Source organism: Mustela nigripes, chromosome 8 (assembly GCF_022355385.1).
Source record: "Mustela nigripes isolate SB6536 chromosome 8, MUSNIG.SB6536, whole genome shotgun sequence".
Taxonomy (NCBI): domain Eukaryota; kingdom Metazoa; phylum Chordata; class Mammalia; order Carnivora; family Mustelidae; genus Mustela; species Mustela nigripes.
The window spans coordinates 87,610,692-87,635,946 of NC_081564.1; the positions used below are offsets into that span (position 1 = coordinate 87,610,692).

Here is a 25,255-nt window from a genome sequence, read left to right on the forward strand (position 1 = left end):
CAGGACCCTGAGATCATGACCTGAGCCGAAGGCAGAGGCTTTAACCCACTGAGCCACCCAGGCACCCCCAGTTTTAGTCTTTTAAGTAATGTCGATATGGGTAGCGTCAGTTGGTCCTGCCTGTCACTGCTATGAACTGAGCCAGGGCCCATGTCTGTCTTCCTTGCAGAGCCTAGAGCAGGCCCAGGGTTTTAACTCTCAATTTCAGCACTTTTTTTCTATGATACTCTGTGTTGTTTCATAAACTTGGAAATAAAATACACTTTGTCTTTGAGTTCCTTATTTTGGCAGGGGGATTTTTAGTTAAGAAACAAAAAGTAATGCCACAGACGTATGAAATAAGGAATAATAAGTGAATTATAATTTATAAGACGGAGAGAAGCAGCACTGAAGATTCCGCACTCAGGGGCAGCATGTGGGCCTCCCTCAGCCCGGGTCCGGTGCTGACTGCCGCTCCTGGGCTGGGCCGTTTTGGGGGAGTCGGCTTGCAGTCTGTGTGTCACAGGTTATCATTGTCAGCTGGCTTGGGAAGCGGTTAGGTTGGGTAAGTTGTATGTGGGTAACTCATACTGGATAAGTTGTATGTAGGCACTGAGAACAGAGCTTGGTGATTTCCATCCCCACACATAGAACAGAAGCGCCCTAATAGGCGATTGCTCTTGTTACTGTTAAGAATGTGGTTGGGATGCCTGGGTGGCTCAGTTCCTTAAGTGTCTTACTTTAGCTCAGGTCATGATCGCAGGGTCCTGGGATGGAGTTCCGTGTCCTGCTTCCTGCTCAGCGGGGAGCCTCCTTCTCCCTCTACTTGTCGCTCCTCTTGCTTGTGCTCCCTCTGGCTCTCTGACAAATAAATAAAATCTTATTACTGAAAAAATGTGGTTAATATAGGAAAGTCTGTAATTAAGGTCTTTGGAAAGGTGTAATATGTATAATTCTGACAATACTAATAGTATATTCTTATAGGAGGCCTTATTAAGCGACAGTGCAATTAACCCTCGAGAAGGAGGAGTGCTGACTCTCTGGGTGTCTGTCCTTCCTCCCTTGTGGAGCGCGGGAAAGGCCATGGCGTGCACATGTGAGTTTGTGTGCAGGTTTGGGTACTACCTTGCAATGTCTTGGAGGAACGTTTTGGTTTGCTGTAGCTAAGCCTGCATTATGTGTAAGAGCTCACTGCTTCTTTGTTGCACACAGAACTCTTACTTTCAGGAGATGTGTGACACTTAGAGTTTTTGGTTTTTGTGAATAAACCAAAATTTTGTAAGTTTTGTTTTTTCAGGAAAACAATTATAATTTTTTTAAGAAGATTTTTATTCATTTTAGAGAGCATGTGAGTGGGGAGGGGCACTGGTGGGGGGAGAGGGAGAAAAAAAACCTGAAACAGACTCCACACTGAGTGTGGAACCCGACTTAGGGCTGGACCCCACAACCTCAAATGATTGCCCCTCCCATGCGCCCCCAGTAATTATACTTGAGTATTAAAGGGTTTTCAGTAATTTTAAATTTGGGGATGTCGATAATTTGTTTTAATTTATTTATGTACAATTACAAGGGTACATTCCAAATGTGGAAGTTTGGGGTTCTGTGCGATGATTATAACCAAGAGGGCATTTGGTGTGTTGAGATACTTAAGCCATGAAGGACATAATTGGTTTGGCGTAACAATTAATGATTTGGTAAAAGAGTTTGAGGAATTTTCAAGTGTTACTTAACACCCATTAACTTCTGAATTTTGGAGTAAACAATCTTGTATGATTGTAGATTTCCCCCTCTATTTTCCATGTAATGTTTTGGACAGATTTGAATTTCTTTGAGAAACTTCAGGTTTTTTCTGTGTTCATCTAAGTTAATATGCGAATGAATAGGACAGAGAAGTGGATGGAAAATGTTCTTATGTGAAATCATGTTTAAAACAACATAAATGGAGACCTGTTTACAAATATGTTTAGGGAGGTATGTTACATATATCATTTCCTATGTTATGTGAATGAAATTTTCGTACTTCATTTAGATGTTGTTTTATTTTGTGCAGCATATTTTACATTTTAACAAGAACCATAGCACGATCTTGATTTCTAACACTTGGAAAGTAAACTATCTATTTTATCTTGATTTTGTTCAGAATAAAACTGATGTACTCTGTCCCTGTTGGCCATTGTTTTAATAGTACTCAGCATCTTTGTGTTTATTTTTAAGCATAATTACTCTTGTTAATCAGTTGCATTGTATTTATTTTTATCTGACCTGTTTTATAGGTCATTAATTTTTGTTTGTATCTTCTTCATAGGATAAATATTTTCCTTTTAAATATTGTGTCTACTTTCCTCATCTCAGTGAATTAAAAAAAAAAAAAAAAAACTAAAACCTTCATCCTACATCAACTACTTGATTTTTTCTCTCATTAGTTTGTTAAGAGCCTTATTCATTTAGATCAGTATTTAATACACTGTTGATTTTATTTGTGAATACTTTGAGTCTGTAGCATTCCCTTTTTCTGTTTGCCTGTCTCCGGTGAGGTGGACTCTTTCATGGGGCAGGAGGGTCACAATGGCGGAAAGAGCTCTGCATTGAGGTTAGGAGGTGTGAATCTTGTGTTTGCATCTTCAGCTTCTGTGTAAAAAGAATTGTACATTTTCTTGTAAAAGTCACAGGCACTCCCCTTCTTGGAGTCCCAGTCGCTCCTGGCTCAGGCCAGGCCGGCGGCAGCTGTGCTGCTGCGCCTTCTGTTGTGAGGGCACACTGAGGGGACACGGGTGTGCCGCGTAAGGTGTAAGGCAGGCTGCTAGTTTTTACTTCTAAAAATTTTGCCAAGTGTAGAGAAGCAAAGAGTATAAGTAATGTAAAAGTAAGCCTCACGTTAAGTGACTTTGACTTGTATTTGGTTTACGTATATGTTTGTTTATATGTCAGAGTACGGGATTACACTGTAAGTAATGTTTTTGTCTTTTTAAATCTAATGTGCCTTGGAAAACTTTCTGTTCTTTTTACTGATGCATAGCATTCTCATATAAGCATGGGATTGTTCCTGAGCGCTTAGGATATTTTTATTTTTTAGTTGGAGTGCAGCTTTTTTGCCTTTTTTCCAGATGTTTTCTCAAGGGTATATTCCAGAAATTGGGATAACTGGTTTAGGTGACCATTGAAGACTAATATTTGCTTGTTTAAGGCTTTGTGCTTTATTCAGTTCAGTAAGGAATCATAAAATGTTCATGAGTTGAGGTGCAGTATGAACCTCTTTATGGAAAGATTATGTGATGCTGGTCTATGGGGTGACTTGTAATGGAGAACATCCCGACGCCCTAACATTCCGATAAAGCGGTTTGCTCTAGTGCATTTATACCAGAGAGAGAGAAGTATGTAATGTCTTGATAGGGAACAGTTGTGAGAAACAGCTGATGATTTATGAACCTGAGGATGTGATTATTGAATTGGGAAGGTGGTGCAGGTGCTAGAATTAGGGAACTTCGGAGAGACCATTCGTGAGCGAAGATCATAACTGAGGGTCAGACATGGTTTCAGGTATTGTCAGTTCAGGGAAGAAACAATGCCCCAGGAAAGGCCATGGGTGCAGACAGAGATTTTAGAGCTATCCACAAAGGCGTTACACATGATACCCAGGAAATGAATTACAACTCTGGAATAAGAATGAAAATGTCACCCTTTGAAGGTAAGAAGAGGAAGAGGAGCTGCCAGTCGTGAGAAGCAGGAGAGCTCAGGGTGGTTTAGAACCTGTGCGAAGAAACGCGCTGGCGGACACTGAAGAAAGTATTAGTGAGCGGTGCATGTACGCTTTGAGGATTTACAAAAAGAATTGTTTGACTAGAAAACTTTGGTTCTATATTTAAAATGTGATTTTTTAAATACAAAAACTTATTTGTATGCTACTTGAAAACCTATTTCATAATATTATAGAATAATGAAAAGATGCAATCAGTTATTGTAATGAATACTCCTTACTAAGAGTTGTGATTCTCTGTGTCTGTTTCCCTTCCTGGCCACCAGCAAACATGCACACCGTATTTATTTGTTTGTGTGTTGATCCATTTATTTCCTAGCTTTTTGCGCTGAAAGGGCTTCAATTCAGTGACATCCCATTAGCAGCCATCATAGTTTTAGCACCTGGATCTTGCTGTGCAAATACCACTCCTTACTATAAGAAACTAGGGCTGATTCTCAGGTGTGTAGCAGGGAATGGGCCTGGTGAGCTTAGAACATCTTCTGCTAGAAAATAAAGAAAAGCTCAAGCACTAAGAGGAGTGATGTCAAAAGGACATAGTAGACAGCTTTTAAAGGACCTCCATTGACCAATTTGGGGACAGTTTGAGAATAATAAGTTTCCATTACACTAATTGATTATAAAATGTGACATAAAAGTGAAAATCCGAGAGTCCATTTAAAGGAAAGGAACAAATAAGCGAGAGCGCATGAGACATAGAGACGGGTAAATGGTGGAGTCCTTTGTGGAAGAGTGTCCTTCTGATAAATGTAGGAGGAGTAATAGAATTAGAACACTGTCATTTTGCCACCCTCATTGTAATAATCACGGTGGGTAAGATTCGTTAGTAAATACTCAAGCCATTGGAGAAGGATTTAGGGAAGAAGAGGGTCGCATGTCAGCTGATAGAAGCCACCTGCATTCCTTGGCTGATGGTCCAGCTTGTCCATGTTTGGGGCCAGCAGCAACAGAGCCTCTCTCTGGCCCTGCTTTCTAGTTCCGTCTCCTCTGACTCCCTTCTTCTGCTTGCCTCTTCTGCTTGTAAGGGCGCTTGTGGTCACACTGAGTCCACCTGCGTGATCCAGGGTACATTTCTGATGTGAACGTCAGCCGATTAGCAACCTTGATTTCATTTTCCATCTTATTCCCCTTTGCCTTGTATCTGAGCAGAGTTTGGAGATCAGGATGTGGACATCTTTCAGGGACCATTGCTCCTGTGATGTGCAGTCATTAGGAGAAATACACACTTAGAGCAATATGAAAATCTGTAAGTCATCTGTCTTTTATACTGTCCCATTAAAAACTGAAATTAACATGTAAAACTATAGTATAAAAGTAGTCTTCATTTACAGTCACTTTCAGAATGGTAATACCTTATTAATCATAAAAAAAGACATATTAATCAAAATGGCAAAAATTTCCATATATATTTTTAATGACAAGTGACATTTGCTCCAAATGTCAAATCACATTATTGATAATATATTATTGTATATCTAGAACCTACCTGGGGAAATGGACTGTGATTGTTCTTTGGAGAATCATTACTTAATATTCTGGGTATGCTTTTTTGGTCAGGCCTACTGGGTTTACTGCGTTCCTAGGATGCTGCTTATAAATACGTGCAGTGTTGAAAGCTAAGGTGCTCAGCTTCCCTGATTTTGTGCGTCCTGAAATTAGATGGCTTTGGTTGATCACTGCTATTGATTTTAGAGCAAGAGGGAAACTTCTCAGATTCCCATTTGTGGTGCTGAGAAGTTTTCGTGCCCCTCAGCCCTATCTGAAATCTGTGTCTTCTTTCTTCCTGATCGTACTGACATGACCTCTTGAGAAGTCCGTTTCCACCACCTGGATTTTAAACCCCATGGATACAGAGACTGCGTTTTGCTCCTCTTAGTCCACTCAGGCCCTCGTTCAGTGTTCGGTGTTCGGTATGTGCCCGCTCCCGGTCATTGAACTATGGCTGTGGAAGGGCCACAGGACTGTATCGTGCGTCTTCGTTACCTCGTTGTCACAGCTTTCTGAAGTAAGTAGTATTGCCCCCACACTACACGTCAGGAAGGAGAGGCTCAGTGTGATTCAGAAAGAGATGAGCTGGGTCAGCCACGCGGTCAGCGGCGGAGTTAGGGTCTGACCCCAGGGCGATGGTGGGGCCCCTGCCATAGAAGGTGCGCGCCCTGTCGCGCTCCTCCTGTCTCCTAAGGTGCATCCCACCATCGACGTTAACTTCTTCACAGTGGGGCTTCTCAGACAGGACTCTGGACCTAAGCTGCCTGCGCTCCATTGCCAGTCTAGCAGGAATTCAGTGGGGAAGCGCAGACGTGTTATTTAACAAGGTGCCATCGGTTTCCTCATTTATCAAATGGGATGGTAGTACCTGTTCCTACCTAATAAGGGTGTGATGACGTAACAGGATGATTGTTTGCACAGTACAGAGTGCAGTGACTCACACATTCTCAACATTATATAAATCTTTGCCACTTTCAGCTCTGACCCACTGTGGGCTCAAAGGTTCAAGACATAAACACTACCGCCAACATTTTAACTCATTCACAAGGGCTAGAGCCTCTCCGGAGTCAGGCGCCACTTTAGCAGGAAGAGGACCTGCCTTGCATACTACCCATTTGCTCAGGAAGGCCCTGCTCAGAGGAACTACAGTGCAGTTCAAAGGGGTTCAGTTCAGCACGCATCCAGGGGTTCACATGTTTTCATACCCATAAGCACGGGGACCCCAAAAGCCAACATCACTCAGGCCTAAGCTAAGAACAGACAGGAGAGCAGCGAACAGCGGTCAGGAGCATTGCAGCCATCAGTGAGATGGTAAGGAGAAAGTGCAGATGGAGGAGCCCCTCCAAGGTTCAGGTCAGGCCTGGGAGCACAATGGTGAAACGAACGGGCTAATGGGTGTGGATTCCAGGCCCAGGAAGCAGGACATGCAGAGGGGAGGGAAGTAACACCCGAGACAGACCGCTAGAGAATTAGGTGCAAATCTGAACTAAGAAAGAAAAAAACCAGCAGAGTTCTAAATCATGAAGGTCTTACAAGTCATGCCAAAAGCTTCAGATTTCATCCAGATTCTCCACATTTGCCAGACATCCTCCAGACGAGGGCTCTTCAGATGACCACTCTGCAGGATGTTCATAGGAATGTTACCGAAAGGGGATGGGGGGAGGGCAGGGCTCAAGTCAGACTGGGGCAGCACTGCGCTAGAGGACTCCGAGCCCGCAGGCTTCTCGGGGGAAGCAGCTCGTGAGCCTCGAGTCCCAGAGAAGGAGGGTAGATGTGCGCAGCTCTCCCTCAACCTCAAGGACCACTGAGTACTCCTGTCGCCAAAACCCATATACATCCCTCCGAAATGCATCTTTGGGCGGACACAGAAAACGCTGCAGCGGAGTCCCGATGCACCTTAGGAGACGGGAGGGGCGGGACAGGGCGCACAGGCCTTGGGCTTTGGCCTTCCGGGTGGGGGTGACCACTCCCTTCCTTATTCTTCCTTGTTGTTGTCTCAGAGAGCTGTGTTTCTGAGGCCCTCCTCCCCGGCCTTTCTTGGAGATTGAGATAAACAGGTGGAAATAGTGTGTAGAGGAGGCAGAGCCAGTGCGTGCTTCGTCTCAGGCCGCATTCACATAGGTGGTGTCTGTGTCTGAAGCGGCAGGCTTGTCCCACTCGAGCCGGGAGGTCATCTCACGTCCGCCCATGGGAATCCCTCCAAAGCCGCACGCGTGTGTTGCTGAAGGTGCTAACAGGCCCGGAGGAACGGAGGCTCTGGTAGTTGACATCCTGAAGCTGGTTTTCTTCTAGATGTAACTGTGGCACTGACACGATCTGTAGGTTTCCACGTATACGCGTAGTCATAGACACGCGTGCGCGGAGGGCACACCTGTGGATCGTGCGGTGAGCACCAGCCCTGGCTCACCAGCTGTCCTCACCGCTCCCCGCGCGGCTTGTGCTTCTGCGGTTTCTTCAGTTCTCACGAGGCTCCTGTGAAGCGCTGTGTTCCTGCCCTTTCCACCCAGGGGCTGGCGTCTCGGACCGGGCGCTCAGTCTTCCCAAAGTGAGACTCCAGGCGGCGGGCTGCCTTTAGACCGCCTTTCGGCCGCCTGTCCCCATGCTCGATGTGCCTGTCCCCACGCTCAATGTGCCTGTCCCCGTGCTCGATGTGCCTGCCCGGAGCTGCTGCGAGGGAGGCCCCAGAGCACATGGGCTCACTCACGGGCCACGGCTGGGGTCTGACTCCAGACCAGGCCCTGCCAGCGACCCCCTGCTGTTTGTCTGTTCTTTTTAAAAAAATTTTTAAATTTTCTGTTTCTTCAGCAGTGACTGAAAACTGTCAGTTGTGTTACTGTGTAGCTCACTCAGTGACTGGATGGGTGAAGCCTGCCTTCTGCGCAGCAGTTGGGGGAGTGTGGCCTGGGTGCGGAGGGGACCCGGGGAGTGCTGGGGAGAGGGCACCCCATCCCGCAGGAAGAGCTGGCAGGGAGGTTCTGCCGCTCGCCTCTTACTCCTGCGCTCAGCTGTCTGACAGGTTCTCCTTAGCTCACAGCGCTGTCCTGTGGGTTATAACTGCTTACAAGCCAACGCAGTTGTCTTTCCTGTGACCTGTAAGGCCTGATCATCCAGCACGTAGCTGGATGGTCTCTCGTGCAGGCCGGTCTTTGAGGAACATCTGCCCTTCACTGAGAGATGAGGGGCACACGTAACAACATAGCAGAACCCCACAAACATACTGCTGCTGCTTGTCCCCTTGGCTTGTCCCCTTGGAAAAATTCTCTGTGCAAAGCTGACTTTTGGCCCTGCACCGAATGCCCTGACTCGGGCGTGTGAGGGAACGCTGATGTGCCGTGGCTCTTGGCACATGTTTCTTTCCACATCTCTTCCCCTGCAGTCGTGTATTGTATCTTATTTACTTAAATAGATCAGTCAGATAATCTTTCATGACTCTTGAATGGAAATAATTCTGCAGTGATAAAACCTTAGGGATTAAAGGAAGAGGTTCTGATTAGATCCATCGATTGTGTAGGAGAAATTTGTTTCAAATTAGAAGTTAAAATATGAAATGCTGGTACTGAAAAGTAGAAATCTCTAACTAGGATGTAAACATTACTACTGTGCTGCTCTTTTGACACCAAAAACAATTTTAAGTGACACTATTTTAGGCAATTCTAGGTACTTGGAAGTCAATCATATTTAAAGAAAAGCATCGTTTTTTTTATTTCAAGGTGTTCCTTTAGATTGTATGGCATTTGTAGATGGAAAGCCTCAGAGAGTCTGTTCTAACATGGATCTTGCCCTTGGCCTCAAGACCAGAGGTTGGCTTCCTGTTGGATACCCCTCAGAGTTCTCCCCACTCATGCCCTGCCCCAGTCCTGTCCCTCTGGCTGCTCTGAGCCACATGGCAGGGAGTCAGACCCTGGGCCTGGGATGCCTCTCCTCTCCCCGGGGTTATAGCTCCCCCCCCCCCCCCACCCTCCACCCTGCCCTGTCCTCCCCTACCTTCCACTGCCTCTGCCTCTGAGAGCAGCCTCCGCTCACGGGCTCCCCCGCAGCTGTCCTGGCCACCCTGCCTTCTGTGGCCTGCTCTTCCCCGCCCCGTCCCTGGCCCGGCCCCTTGCCCCCTTCACGCACAGACCGCGTTCCGGAGCCATCCGGTGTAAGCTTCTGGTTGGTTTGTTTTTCTCCTACCACTATCATAGTGTTTAAGATGCTGTATGTTTTACTTTTTGTTCTTGTCTGTTTCCATCACTAGTTTTCACGTTTTCTGAGGCAGGGACTCTAGTTTTGTCACTGTGCTCTGGAGCGGGTCCAGGTTGGTGACTTACTGCATTCCCGAGTGCCCAGCGGTGTCCTTGCTGGAGCATGGTGGGCTTGCTGCTGCCTCCTCCAGAGGCCGCGTGGTACAGAACGAAAGCTCCATGCAGGCCCAGCTCTGTCTGATTTTACCCACGAGTGACCAGTGAACATGCAGAAACACAGTGAGTACACGGGCAGACGTGTCCATCAGGAGCCAGGAGTTTCGACTGTATAGCTTCTCAGATTTGGGACTGTTTTTGTCTTATTTCTGGTGATGTATAGATGATCAAATTTCCAGAGCAATTGCTGTGTTAAAATATGGAAGCAAGGCTATGTTGACGGCAGTGAGAGGTAGACTACATTCAGTAAGCACAGATTGCTGGCAATGTTCTGTTCAGATAGGTTGGTCAGATGGTTTTAGTCATGCATGACTTGTATCTTTTAATTGAGGATGACTTTGGGACTTTGATGCTACTTGTACTTATGTATTACAAATTTAAAGACTTTATACTTACTTTAAATCAGATTTTGGATGAATGAACATTTTGCATTTGAGTATAATTGAGCTGTATTTTAGTATTATAAAGTTTTCCCATAATAAAAAATTATTATTCCTCGAGATATTTAGTCTACATAAATTTAGTCTACATAAATATTCCTGTCCATTTCATATTTATTCAGCAGGCAATTTAAGAATTATATTAGGCAGAAGCTTTCCCTCTCTGTGTACTTCAGTTTGTTTCCCCATGAAGTATAATATTTGTGTTTCAATTCTTAAAACTTAGACATTTTAATTAATAAAAGTTTCTTCTTTCGGGAACTGCCCTGTGGTTCTAAACTCACATCTCTTAAATTATACTTAGTCATGTAAATAAGCTGTGCTTTGCAACTTTGGGTTCTTAACCTTTGCTCTTTGCTATTAGCTTTATGTTTTTTTAATTATAAGAAAATAGAGGACAGTAGGGAAGTTATGACTTAAATGGACTGTTGTTATTACTGCATTCTTTTTTAAGGAAATGAAAAATGTTATTTATTTTGTCCAAATCAAGCAGAAACAAATAAAGAATATCTTGTACTGTTATTTTTGCTAAGCCTTTAATATCATCACAGTTTGATTCTTTACATGTACTCGTTATTTTTCCATTTTAATGATTGATAGTGTGCCCAGTTATTTATAGTGTCAAGCCTGTATTGTCCATAGTTATTACCTAATATGTAAAAAAGAATGAATGCCATTTTCAGTATATACAAATACCGTATTTGAATAATGAACTCACAGTCACGTAAAAATTACAAATATATTATTTTAGCCTCAAAACTGAGGTTCTCTAATATTATAGGAAAAGAACCAAAATAGACCAGACATGTGGGCAGGGGAGGAGAGGCATTTATCTTTTTAGAAATTTTTTAAGTCTTGGCGGTTGGCATGTCTCTTCTATAAGGCCATAGTACTTTACAGCCTCACGTTGCCCGTTTGTGCAAACATGTCCAGATGAATTCAGTATTTAATGTTAAAAATCTTATAACATGCCAATTTGATTTGTAGCCTTTCATATCATAGAATGCTAATTAAAATCATATTTTCGCATATGTCATGCCTTTCATGTACATATGCAAATAGATTCTGTTGCCTTTCAGCTATTGGTAATTAACTTTATGAAGGACAGCTGTAATACATAATTAACAAAAATGTTTGCAAGCCCTTTTACTCTGAAAGTTATAATATCAATTTTTTTTTTTTTTTGGCTTATCAAGAGAACCATTTTAGTCTGATGCTTCTGAATGAGATCTAAATTGTTCTAAATAATCACACAATGTAATTAAATTGATGTTGAACTGTGTTCAGAAGGAGACTGGTGTTCCATGGACTGACTTTTGATTCCTGTCCATTTCATATTTATGTCCTCAAAATTGAATTAAGTAAGCTGATTTGTGTATAAAATAAGATAGCGTGTCAGATAATACTTTTTGTTTGTTTTAGTTAATTGATATCTTCTTGGTGCTGAAGTACTTTTTTTTTTTTGCATGTGCCACAGACACACTAGACACATCATTTTTAAAACCTCTTTTCAAATTATTACCATGTTTTCAAGGAAGCTTCATGGAGGCTATTTATTTTCTCTTTACAGTCTCTTTAATATTTAATAAAATGACATTTTCTCAAACTCTTTCCATGGTTGAAGTGTGGGAACAACTAAGGGGCAGTGAGGATTACCGTGTCGGGAGTCGCTTTGTCTCTCTCACGACGGGGAAGGCAGTGACTGAGGTACAGTCACTGTTTCCGCCCCTGTTGGCGCACGAGGAAGACAATGAACCAGTTCATTTAAATAGTTATTTATTCCAGTTTTCAGGTATCACAGTACATGTGATCTGTAGGCAAGCGTCTTGTTTACCAGGAGTGCTGCTGTAATGTGCAATTTCATGTTACATTCGCATTTCAGTGCCTGTAAGTACTTTGTGGATATGCTTTTAGCATAGTCATGTTTTAGTTCTGTAATTATTGTTATTTCTTTTTTTAGGGTTGCTTTTGTCATGAAGAAGCACTTAAATACGCATCTCCTAGGCAAGCATGGAGTTGGCACCCCGAAAGAAAGGTAATTTTTGCTCATTTTAAAAAATTTAGTAAGTGTGATTATATTTGCATTTTAGGCTTTGTTTAATGGTGTGAGTTCTAGAATTGATATCAAGTCAGTTTATCATGTTTAGCATTTCTGGTACTCTGTGGTTGGATGACATATTTCATACCATTCTTCCACAAGAATTTAATGTCATTTTAATTTTAAAATTCAGACCTAAAAATATTTGAAAAGGTTTGAGGGCCTTTGAATTTGTGAAATTGTGAAATAAACTTGAAACAGTCGAAAAGTTTATTTAGGAGGGGATTGACCTCTGCACTGTGTTCAGACGAACTAAAATAGTAATGTAAAGGTAGACTTTGTTTTTTCCTGCATCTTTATTTTGAGGTTTTTAAACAGTATTTTTAAATTCTTACTGTAGAATTAAGCATTGCTGATACTAAAAAAGAAATACATCTTGTGTCATCCCCAAAATAATACAGTAGTTGCCATGTCATGAAAAATAACACTACAATTATTATGTCATCAACTGCCAGGCTTTCTTTTTTCCTGCTACTGTATCATAATTAGCTTCATCACATAGACTTAATTATATTAGGTGAGCAGAAGTAGAGCAATGTCAGCTAGCAGGTGAGTATGGCTACTTCAAAAATCTTTGAATCTGTAAGATGTGCAGCTCACTCAGAGCTGGTGAAAATCCCTCTGTCCCTCCTTTAGAGACATAGTTGATTCCCCCCAGTTCTCTGCGGCAGTATCTGAAACTCTGTAGACACTCCCAGAAGCCTTTGGCTTTTAATAATTTTCTAAGAATGCCAGTAATGATGTAGCCCGTTCCGTCAGTCCGCAGCCTACGGCCGCCTAGACCCTCTTCCTTACTTGTAAATGCTTAATTCCCTTTTTAAAAACTTGAAAATGCTCTTACCAACATTTTCTGTGTTTATAAGCAATTCGACTTGACTGTTCTGTTGAAGGCGTATCGCTTTCTTTAGCGTTTTGGTTTGGACATGACTGCTGGGTCAGAATGTTGAGTGTCCACGTATGCCTACTCTTTATCTTTTGACTTCTGGTACTTCTCTTTGTAGCATTATATTTAATTTGAGCCAAACTGTATGTGTTGGGCATATCCTGAATGTATAATGTGTGAAATTCAACGTATTCTGTATTACTTACATTATGATTTGGGATTTGTTTAAGTTATGTTTCATGAATGTATAAGGAAGCAGAAACAAAACATTTTTAAGTACTATATTTTGTTGCTTTTACATGCATTATCTCAGTTAATCACTCTGTGATGTTATTAAGAGTGCATTATTATTCCAGGTTTTTTTTATCTAAAGCCTGAGATTCAGGAATTTGTAATAATTTATGCAGTGTCTTATAATTAATGAATGTTAGAATTATTTTTCTGACTCGAATCCCATTGTCCTTCCTTGGACTAATTATCTGACACTGAGAATCTTTACAATTGGGTACTTAGGGATTTTGTTCCCCAAATAAATTTTGAATGAAAACAGTCTAGATCAGATGATTAATAAAAAGAAAATACCTCCCTACTGTAATTCAAATGCATCATTTTGCTTTTTATCTAGGAATGAATAAAGGTTAAAAAAGTGTTCATATCATTTCATACTAATGAAAACTTCATCACTATATACATAGTTCTCTCCTCCAAGCACTTAAATACAGTAGGCATCTCCTATGACAGGAGAGTGAAGATCCCAGGTGCACTGTTCAGTTCCCATTACTTTTTCTGTGTGTTCCAGGAGCACTTGCTTGTTTCTACTCATTTCAGCCCCTGGCACCTGTAGGGAGGCTGCACAGAGGGTAGAGGCATGTCTTTCTTCCCTTTGAGATGTGTTAAGCTTTTTCTCTGGCCTAGACATGATTTTGGTTCCTAAATTGGGAAAGGCATCTCAAGTGGGAATGCACCGACCCTGTCTTCTGGGTCCTGAGCCCCTTAAAGTTCAGGCTGTCGAGTTCCTCTCAGCTGGACATCTTCCATTGAATTGTTGTTTCCATTAAGACCTCTGTATTTCAGAACACTTCTTGTTTAGGATACCTCATTTTACTGCCCAGAAATAGTCAGAGGGCCTGGACCCCATGGCAGTAGACATGTGGAGTTGGGGAGGGTCGCATTCAGCTGGCGAAGTCTAGCACAGTCGGTGCCAAAGGGCTCCTATTCCACCTTCTTCCCTGCCTCCGAAAGGGAACTGATGCCTTGTAATGGTTTTAGGAAACAAAGAAACTCTTTATCAGCATGTTGAACCATCACTTTTGAGCATAAGTGTTCTCTAAATTAAGTTAAACATTTTTTTCTTACCTATTTAAAACATTAATGCCTTGGCTATAATTTTGCAAGCTTGCTATATTTTAATTTCTCCAGGACAAAATAATCAGCTTACTATTTTATGTTTTAAATTTGATTCTCTCCTCTTAGGCATAGCATATTATAGCAAATAGTAATAGAAGTTAGCCAAATAGGCTGTGACAATTAAATTAATAATGCATTTTGTTTGCAAGTATTTAGGCCTTGTGCTTTGACTGATATATGCAAAAATGATAATTTATTACAAATAAATTCATATACTTGTACTATAGTTTGATCAACCAGTAAATTTTGTCAGCATGACTGTCATTAGCAACAGAAAGCTAGATAATTTCAAATATATGTGTTTTGACTTTATGAACACCTGAAGTGATGGCTTGTGTAAGAACAACTTTTTTTTTTTTGGTCCCTAAATTTGCATGAACTTATTTTAAGGTAGTAAGTACACTACTGTATTTCAGAAGTCTTGTACACTTAATTATAAAGAAGTAAATATAGCCACATTTGATTTACATTCCAAAATAATAAACTCCAATTAATTGGCAAGTTCATTCTGAAGTATTTCCTATTTTAGATAAGTAATTCTGTTTGTAGTATAGTAAGCCGAAGTATCTTTATGACTCTGTGAGTTTGCTAACAGTAATGTAGAAAACGAGCCTAGGCACACTTGCCACAACCTCCAGGCCATAGTAAGTTTATCTCCTGTGGGAGCCAGGTGCGTATTGTAATGCAGAAACCTGGCGTTCCTACTGGGAAGTCAGCTGGGTGACTTGGAGTGACTGTAACGGGGAGAAGGGAAGGGGCTCCTTGGGAACCGGAGTCGGTGGTGTCCCAGTGCCAGTGGAAGTTCGTGGCCCTGGTAGTGTCTCGGGAGGGCTTTTCTGCCAGCCCCTCAACTACTTTTACCAGTAGAGGATTTTAAATTGTATCTATGCATCAGAGAGTCTAAGAGCTAAATAATTTCATAATCAAAGGAAATGTACCTGTTTTTTCAAGTTTATTAATAAATGGAAGATTTTTTTTTTTTTTTTTTTCTTTTTGATGAAGCAGTTTTGAAGGCATCTGCTCAGGTTACAAGGCTCAGCCTTGCATTATTGTCCACTTGGGGGTGTTTAGCCCCCTCCCCCCAGGGGTGGGGGGCTCAGGGCTGATCAGTGCTTTTGTTCAGGTGAACGGATTTTCCCCAGACCTCCTTCTGACTCCTGAGCTCTTTTCCTTCTGGCTGGCTCTAGCTCCTCAGTTGGCTGTAGCTCCTTTTTCCAGACACTTGGGATTTGTGGCCGGCCAACTCCCTTTCCATGGTACCTTTGATCTTACTGATGAGTGCAGTCTTTCCCCCACCTGTCTCTGGGTTCCAGGTGTCACCGAGGCTAACTGCGGGTGGAAGCCCTGGCAGCTCTGACACTTGCTTCTCCTTTGCTCTGAGCCTGGGGACTGCACAGGACGTCCCCTAGGCATTGGGTCAGCCTTGTCTCCTCTCCTTTCTCAGAAATGTTTATATGTTGGAATTTTATGAAAGCATCACGGTTTCTGCTTTTCAGTTCATATGGAAATCACCCTTTTTCTTGAAACATGAAAGTACCCCAAACCCAGACATTTCTAGAAAAAGCATGTAGATGTGCACATGCATTTGGCTTTGAAACTTTGCCAACAATAGTTTGGGGTGATTAGAACTTAGGTTACATTGATCTATCTGTCTATCTATTTATCTAAGGATTTTATTTATTTATGTGAGAGAAAGTGAGCCAGAGAAGGCAGGAGCAGGGGGAAGGGGCAGAGAGAGAGGCAGCAGCAGACTCCCTGCTGAGCTGAGCAGGAAGCCAGACGCCAGGCTGGATTCCAAGACCCTGGGCACATGACCTGAGCCCAAGACAGAGCTTCACCAACTGAGCCACCCAGGCACCGCAAAACTTAGGTTACTTTTCAATGAGAGAATAGCACATTTTATAAAAACTCTGAATGACATTTATTTAAATAGTTTAAAATTTTTCTTGCCAGAAGAGTGTGAGATTAACTCCTCTTACTGTCACTTGATTGTCCATTTGAAAGAAAGTTCCTTTGGATAAGTTGTCATAATTGCATGCATTTTATTTTATTAAAGGGTCATCATCAGGGCATCTGAGTGCTGCAGTGGGTTAAGCCTCTGACTCTTGATCTGAGCTCAGGTCTTGATCTCAGTGTCCTGAGTTCAAGCCCCAGGTTGGGCTCCATCTGGATGGTGGGTATGTCGCCCACTTAAAAAGAAAAGAAAAAGGACCATCATCTTCCTCAGTGTTTATTCCTTGTGAATTTCTGTAGGCTAAACACTGTTTTCTGTTCTACCACTGAAATGGGTAGCTTGCTCTCATGGATGCACTAAGGTCCTTTACTCTGTGTTGAATGAGAATCACGTGATATCTGTGGCGGGTCATTGTCAAACCTGTGGGTTCCTTTCTCTCTGCTGGCCTCAGGCTTGCTCTCATCCCTACTCACCTACTGTATATTGGTCTCTCTTATTTCTTCTTTTACTCTAGTGGCTGGCAGGGTTTTTTTTTTCTATTCTTTTCTTTTTTCTTTTTTTTTTTTTTTAATTTAGGAAGAATAAAGCAGGGACTCTTCTCTGTTTTATATATATATATATATATATATAGAGAGAGAGAGAGAGAGAGATAGATTGTTCTGGTGTAAATACACACACACACACACACACACACACACAACCCAGAAAAAACTCTCTTGAGTCAAAATGGAGGAGAACATGTCTTCTTTCCATTTCGGCTTACTGAATTTTGATGAGTGGAAGGTTGTCATATTTTGATATCCTAGTAATGCATGAGCTCAGAACTCTCTTTCTTCTGTCTTTCCCCATTTCTCCGTCTACAGACAGTATCCAGGGTAGAATTAGTACCCTGTGATCATTTGCCGTGGCTTTCCTGTGCACAAGTAGGACTGAACAGACATAGAGCACTGCTAAGTAATCACTTCTACATGGAAAGATAGATAGAAGTCACTTCAATTCATCTAAAGCCAGGGATATTTATTATTTTTAGAAATTTCCTTTTATATTTTAATGACTTAAGCTGACAGTTATTAAGGGACATACAGAGATAAGTATATATTTTCCACAAAAGATATCTTATCAGTATCTGGGAAATATTTCTCAATTAAATGGGTAATTTAGATGTTCTATGGTTGCTTCATGACAAACATTTTCTCACTGAAATGGGTATTTTCTAACTCTGACTTGATGAATTTTCCTGGTGGAAGTCAGCGGAGGTGTCAGTGGTCTAGAAGGTGGGGTTCTCCGATCCTCATTGCTGGTTGAAGTTTGCGGCTTACTTTCTGGGGAGGTATTTGGACCTGATTGGAGATAATTCTTGTGGCTCATCCCGCAAGGGATGGAAAGAGCTCATCTAGGGCTGATGCCTTTGCCTGGTTCTGCTGAGGCACTCAGAAGCTCCGCGGAGGGTCTGGCTTCCGCACATCTGTCCGATTGCTGACGGTCCTGAATGCGCATTCCTTCCCTTCCCTTCCTGCCCGCTGCCCAGTGGGCAGCTCCGGTGGCCAGAGAGCACCTTTTCTTCCCGCCTTGCTTGTGGTTTTCTTTTCCTCCAGTAAAATGGACGTCTTCGTTTTTGTGGTAATGACTTACATTTAAGGATGTTTGAAGGAGTAAGCTTATAAAACTCCTATCTTTATTATGAAGTTAGTTCTCAGGTTGCTACTCATGAAAATATGGCCAGTTGATTTCTGGTCTTAGTTCCGGGAGAGGTTGTACTTTTCTGAAACCACTTGTCGTTTTGGTCTTAAGTAACAGCAAATCCCATAGATAATTGAATTTTCCTCTTTATGTTTACTGCTGGGAAGCTCAGTATCAGAATTATAGTCCATCTCTAGACAGTGGGCTTCATGGTACACACTTTATTTACTGCCGTTACTTCGGGTCTCATCATTTTTTCCCTTAGGGCAAATTCCCATTTTATGTAAGCAATATGTTGTAACCACCTCCCATAAATCAGCGCTCCCATAATTCAGGGGAAGTTTCGCGATGGGAGTTTTTGTGAAGTAGGGGCAGTGTTTAGGAGCGCACGTGCCTTCAGCTGTTTGGTTTGGGGCAGTGTGTTTAGTGGCATGAAGTCCTGTTACAGGACTTTTTAAAAGTTGTCCTGCTTTATGGTATGAAAACATAGCATACTTCCTTGTGCTGCTGCAGATGGTGCTTTTTGGTTCTCAAGATGATTGATTTTGAAGACTTCTTGCAGCTCAGGTGTGCTGAGCGGACAGAGCTAGCACGTCCTCCACGGGGAACAGAGTGGGATTGCCTCCCCTGCCTACCAGGGCAAACTCTGTAGCTGCGTCAGAAGTGAGTGCTGCTCTTGGGGTATCACCGTTACGCTGATCAAATGTATTATTTCCTACTTTAATGGAAATTCTCATGTTGGCAGCAGAGGCATTGTAAGTGTTAATGTTTATAAATATGTGTATGTTACAGAATTATAGCATTGTTTTTTACTCTTTCTAAACTTTATTCTTTAATTTTAAGCCAGCATGTTATTGAACATTCATCTCTGTATTTAATTCTTGGGCATTTAAAAAACACGAGTGCTATGCTTGGACTGGTGACTGTTTCCTAAACAGTGCATAGTCTGTGGATCCTTGGTTCTTCACCTTACACAGCTCTCCCCCAACCTTCCCCCCACCCAGGTCGCTCCAGGCACACGGGAGGAGAACATGCCAGGCTCGTGCACACCTCACGGAGGGCCCCTGACTGTGTTCTGCTGGGAAGGCTCTAACTTCAGATTACAAAATGCAGCCCTGCAAAAGGGTCTTTGTGGGCCATCCATCCTAAAATAGCACCAAACTGTCTTTTCATCAGAGTCTTATACCTAACAGAATTCTCTTCTGCCTTTATGTGTGTTTTCTCTCTCCGTCCTGACACGCGTCCCATCACCCCCAAGTCTGGGGGGCATGACAACAGAGGCTGTGTCATCCTTCAGCACCAGTACCATGTAGATTTGGGAACACAGTAGTAACTGAGGCAGTAGATGTTTACTGCAAGAATAAGCCAGTGAATCAATGAGATGCCTTTATCAGCAATTCCCATAATAACCCTTGTGCACAATTGCTTCGCCCCTAAAACTTGCCTTTGCATCGTTGTGTAGCTCTTCCGTTTCTTTCTACACATTACGGACACCTATACAATAACCAATCTCTTCTAAAGATAAAACTCATATACTGCTCAGGGATTATGGAAAGAGCTAGGATGAGCCTGGGAAACTGGACTGGACTCAGGCTGAAAAGAACGTCGAGTCCAGTGGCAGTTGCCTTTGACTCTGTCCATCAGAGGAAGCCTTGGAAGTCAGAGCTCTTGGAATTATGCATCCATCAGTGTGGAGTTTGGGCCCCAGGGAGAGACTGTGGGCCAGTGGGTTAGCATCGCCACAGAGATGGGTACTGCCGAGCACAGTCTCCTGACCTGGCTTGCTGCTGGGACCCTTCCCTCTTCCCAGCCCCAGTGCCAGCCCCAGCTCCTGCTCCTGAATCGTGCTGCAGATCCCCCCTGCAAGTTGGCCTTTTAATCATCCGTTTGATTTTGTTAGACACGTTCTTTTCTCAACTCCATCACCCATTTTCTTCTTTTCTTGCTCCCGTGGTTCCCCAGCCCTCCGCGTGTGCACTCAGAGCGCATCATGTCTCTCTTGCTTACTGGTCCAGGTTTCCGGGCTTGGCCCCAGGCCCCTGTGCTAAAGCAGTCCCTTTCCCTCTTATTCCATCTCGGATTGATCTTGTTTTTCATCATCCGCCTGTGGAACGTTGGTGAATAAAGGGTAGACATGCGTATGGTTAGGAATTCCTCTACCCCCCCCCCCCACTCTGGCTCCCAAAAAAAGAAACCCAGAAGACTATAATAATACTGCATACATTATAATTATGTCATCCTGTACTAGTTCAGTGAGTTATTAGACCAGAGATGTATGGTTTAGTACTGATAGTCTTTATTACCATGACATCTGCTTTAATCTGTTGCCTCCTCTTACTCCCATATAGAATGAGAAATAAGACAGCCGAATCCTGTGCTGATGTGAACTGTCTATACCTTTTTTAGTGTGAATGTTCAAATTTCTTTTGCATGTATTGTTTATTGTGATGAATTAATTTTTAAGCATTATTGTTTTGTTTTGCTATGCTTTAGGAATTTACTCAGAGCTTGGATATAAGAGTATCTTCTGTTTTAACCTTTTTTAAGGCCAACGAATAAGTGATTCCACATACGATCAATCAAATATGGTAAATGTTCAGAATATAGGTGTTTTTCCCTGGCAGGCATCTAGAATATTTTTGGCTATTCTCTTCTTTTATTTCACTTAAATTACTTTTAGAACACTGGGGCTTATACATCTGGACTCTGACTAAAATATGCCTTAAGCTCTTATCTTTAATTCCCAGTCAGTGCCAGAATTAAAAAGAACAAAGGCCTATATGTTCACTGCAGCCTTCAATTATGCTTAATTACCAACTTTTATACAGTTTCATTATACAGTACTGACTTTTTGTGAGAGGTTCTTTATAGTCATGATGTCTTGGTAGTTGCTTATAAAAGTCCAAGATTAAAATTTTTCCTGAGGAATTTTCAGGAAACTTATAACCTTTCTGAAGTAATTTTTATAAAGTTGGATCAAAGCAAATGTGATCGATCATCTTAACAGACGAGAAAGGAGGTGTTCACATTTCCTTACAGAGCTCTCACGGGAGAAATCGAGGGTTCACGTAGGTTACTCTCTGAGATCTTTTCCTCCGTTTCTTGGTCCTGGGGTCACTTGTATAATCAGTTGTGAGCTTAGAACAAAGGGTGTCTCCACTGGTATCTTGGCTCTCCCAGCCTTCTTGCTCGCAGGAGACAACAAGCAGACATGATGTGCTCCATGAGATATAGCGGTCCCGTAGTAATCCCAGTGTCCTTCCAATCCCAGTGTCTTTCATTTTGGCCAATCTTTGATTCCCTTTCAGAAGAACTATGATGTTGTTTGATGCTTCTAAAATGTTAGCACCTCCTAAGATTCGATCAAGTATATTAATGCTTAGGTTGAAAACCGTCAAATATTAGAACTTTCACATGAGTCCAGCTAAGTTTTGAGTTATTTCTAGCATATGATCTCAATACAGAGATCGGCTTTTCAGAGAAAGAGTCGTTTCTGTCGAGTTCTAATGTAATTGCAGTTCTTTCTTGTTTCATGGGTGCTTTTCTCGACCTGGCATGGGGCAGTGCATGTGATAGAGGAGTTGGGCCAAAGTAGCATGAAAAGTCTGAGCAGACCATGTGTGCTGTTCCCAACCCCGTTGGGCTGGAAGCCGCAGCTCTGTGTCCCCTGGGTCGGTCAGCCTGCATGGTCTTTCAGGCAAGGTCCAGATTTTCTCTCACTGTAAGTCGTCCCCTACATTTTCATTCTCTGTAATCACTTCCTCCCACCGAGGTCAGCGTACTGCTTAATACATTTTCCGTTGTTTTCCTTTTAAAATAGGTGGCATATGCCCTATTTCCATACAGGATAATTTCTTGAGGGCATGGTTGGTGGCTTTCTTTCTCTGTTAGTTTTCCGAGGGTGATTGACACTCAGTGACTATGGTTAGATATAAGATACTAAAGTCTTCACAGAAGTTTTTCTTTTTTAAGATGGACTTTTTCTTTGTTGGTCTAATATGTGATTGATGGTCACACTGTGAAACAGGTATTGCAGAATTAGAGGGTTCTCTGTGCCTGTAGATGGTCCTGCCTCTTAGTGTAACAGGGTCAGTGCCTTCTTCTGGGTCACCGTGGCCTTCCATCTCTTCTGTGATGCTGAGCATGGCGCGTGTTCCCAGCTCTCGGGGCTGTGCTGAAATGAGCATGAATTTATAGTCGAACGAGTATGAAATGCTTTCAGTTGCTAATGTCTAAATAATATGTGTACCCCTTTTTCCATGCTAAGCTGATTCAGCAAATGATTATGGGAAACGGGTTCAGCAGAACATATGTATGAAAGTTTTTATTTAAATTAAACCTGAATTTTTTGCATGTTAATTACAACTAATAATTTTCTGTTCTCATAGCATTCAAAATGTCTTTGTCTCATTTGATATTTATAATTAAGTAATATGGGTACGTTGTATATTATCAGCAAATAGGAAGTGACAGACTTATTGCTAGATATCAAGGTTTTAAAAATTTATGGTTTGGCTTTTTAAAAAATATGTTGTTTATATGATTACCAGATTTTGGAGATGAGGAAAAATTTTAACAAAATAATTAACCCAATGTTTATTGTCTTGTTATTAGTACTTACAGTTACGGTTTCTGAATGTACTTCAAGGCTTCAGTGAATTTTTGAGTTTTCTTTTTTGCTTAAACAGAAAAAAAGAAAGTACATGGAATATAGCCTTATAATACCAAATGAAAAAGCAGGGCTGCTCCATCTGAACTTGGAAGGGGGTCCCAGTGACCTACCCCATCCATGATGGAGCATCTTCTCTGCATGTTGGAAAAGCTGTGGGCTCCTCAGCAGAGTAAAGATGTGTCTTTTTATACACATAGCTCTTACTTGTCCTGGAGGCTATTAACTTTTACAGCGTTAGCCTTCCTAATATTGTTGATGCCTGAGTGATCAGACATTATTTCAGTTTCTCTGGACATTCTGCTTCAAAGCGGATGGGCTCCAAGGCCACTGAGTCAGAGCTGCTAAGTCAGGCCGCTGCTCCAGCCCCAGTCACCCAGCTTGGCCCAGGCCGGTTCTGCTGTGCTCTTCCTGTCACCCGGCCCTGGTGCCACTGGGGAAGTGCTTACAGCCCTAGCAGCTTAATCAAGTGGGTTCCGCTGTTGGGTGCTGATGTTGAAAATAAGGAAAGAATGAGAAGAAAATTTAAGAAAGTAATCATTCACAGCAGGAAGTACGAGGTCAAGATAAATTAAAATCCGGAATGTACCATTCTCCTTCTCAGCTTTGGTGGTGAATCCACAGATGTCCGTTAGATCGTTGAATGCATAAACCGGCTAAGGTGGTGCCCGCAGCGTACCTGCCGTCACCACAGATTGCTTCGGTCCAGTTTTGTGCCTTGAGGTCTCTGGAGTAAGACCATCATTTCCCGCATTGCGATGCTCCCCAGTCGTGTGACTTCTGTACAGCAAAGCGAACATAGTGCTAAAGACTTGTACCAGGTCCCATGGCCGGGGAAAGAAGTGCTCCACTGAGGGAAGGAGAAGATCTTACTGAACGCTGGACAGATGGCTCTCTTACTGGTAGTGCTGGTAAGGGGCGACATCATACTTGCAGCAAAATCGTCATTAGTTAGAAAATCATTGGTCTTTCAAAGTTTATCTGAAATATCAGCGCGAACTGTTAATTCATATCGCTGTTTAATTCACTTTTATATGAGAAAGGTTTGATTTGGAAATCTTAGGAAGTATCTTCCTTTCTGTGGTGTGAGGTTACAGTGGAGGGACCCTCTGTCCACTGTGTTGTCAGGAAGCGGTTTCTTCAGAGCACAGAGCTTCCTGGAGAAAGGTCCTGAAGCCAGCTCATGTCCCTCAGGGACGGTCCCTATACCGACGACAGCAGGCTTCCAGGCAGCCGTGCCCAAGCTCGCTTGCTTGGGGTCCTGCTGAGGCTCCAGCAGTGTCCGAGCTCTGTCCTGGGAGGTGCAGGTGCTTGGATCCGGGGATGGACATCGTGGATGTCGGTGGGAAATGGCTTCCATCGCACGCAGCCATGCGCTGCTTCACCGTGGCGCGCTCACGGATGCCACCCTAGTCCCCTCGGCCTTCTGTGCTCCAGCTGGAAGGTCAGAGTGCTCTGCTGGGCTGTGCCAGCGTGGCCACCGCTCACGGCTCAGTGTGCTGTGTCCATGTCCTCTTGCGTGTCTCCTGTCTGACGTCATCCTCCCTCATCGTTTTGGTCGTGGGGACTTAGGTTGATGTCACTACAGAAATGGCATTCTGAATTAAGTGTAGAGTTCATTTCTTTTCCTTCTTGGAAGGAGTCATAGCTTTATTAATGAATTTGGGCTGTATTTATAGAATCCGGAAGATAAAAGGGGTCGCTTAATTTTTTAAAAAATAGTTTATAATTTTTCATGAAGGACAGTATATTCTATAGGGCTTTCTGAAGGTCTCCGTTCATATGCCTTGCAGATGTCAGTGGTTTGTTACATTTAATTTCTCCTAACACCGGGTAGCTTATTGCAGAATTAGCTTGTTGTGGAATAGTAGAATTTTGGATTTTAAAGGGAACCTTTACATTTCACACATGTGAAAATGGTTTCGGAGAGACTTGGCACTAGATCATCTGGTAGTTCAAAATTCTGACAATTCAGAAGAGGTCTGTGTGTCCACAAATTTTGCAGATTTCCTTGCATCCTTCTTTGGTGAAAAAGAACTATGATTCCATAGTTCTTTGGTAAAGCTCTGCTCTTTCATGGCTGATGTCTTGATAGCATTGCATGTAATGCTTAATAGCTTCTCAGCACTTTTAATCTTAGTAACTGCTGGCAAATTAGGTACAACTTAGTGTATTTATGAAATGTAATCCCCCCCTTTTAAGGTGCTTATTCATGAAATAGAAGATACAAAAAATAAAAGAGTCTGAGTGTATTTGTTTAAATGAACAAGACATGTTTGTTTTTAGTCTGAAGTATATTGCTGTAAAACTTTTATAGTGATGCTATTTACAGAAATTATAGGCTTACTTTGTTTCTTTTGATGATGGTATCATTGTTAGCATTTGCTGGGATATAAAGTATAAAGCACAATTTTTCTTGAGAATATTACACGATGAAAAGGTATATCAACTGAACAAAGACGCGGTTTTTTTCACGGAGCAGTAGGGAAGGTGTGGGAGTGCG

The 25,255-nt window shown here is 42.4% G+C and overlaps 1 protein-coding gene across 1 annotated transcript in view; it reads left to right on the plus strand.

The window, feature by feature from the left end:
- Window positions 1-25,255, plus strand: part of ZNF407 (zinc finger protein 407) — a 427,312-nt gene that overhangs the window by 149,616 nt on the left and 252,441 nt on the right. Inside the window, exon 4 of the mRNA XM_059409836.1 lies at window positions 12,022-12,096. Coding sequence (XP_059265819.1) covers window positions 12,022-12,096 — 75 coding nt within the window. The remainder of the gene's footprint in view (window positions 1-12,021; window positions 12,097-25,255) is intronic.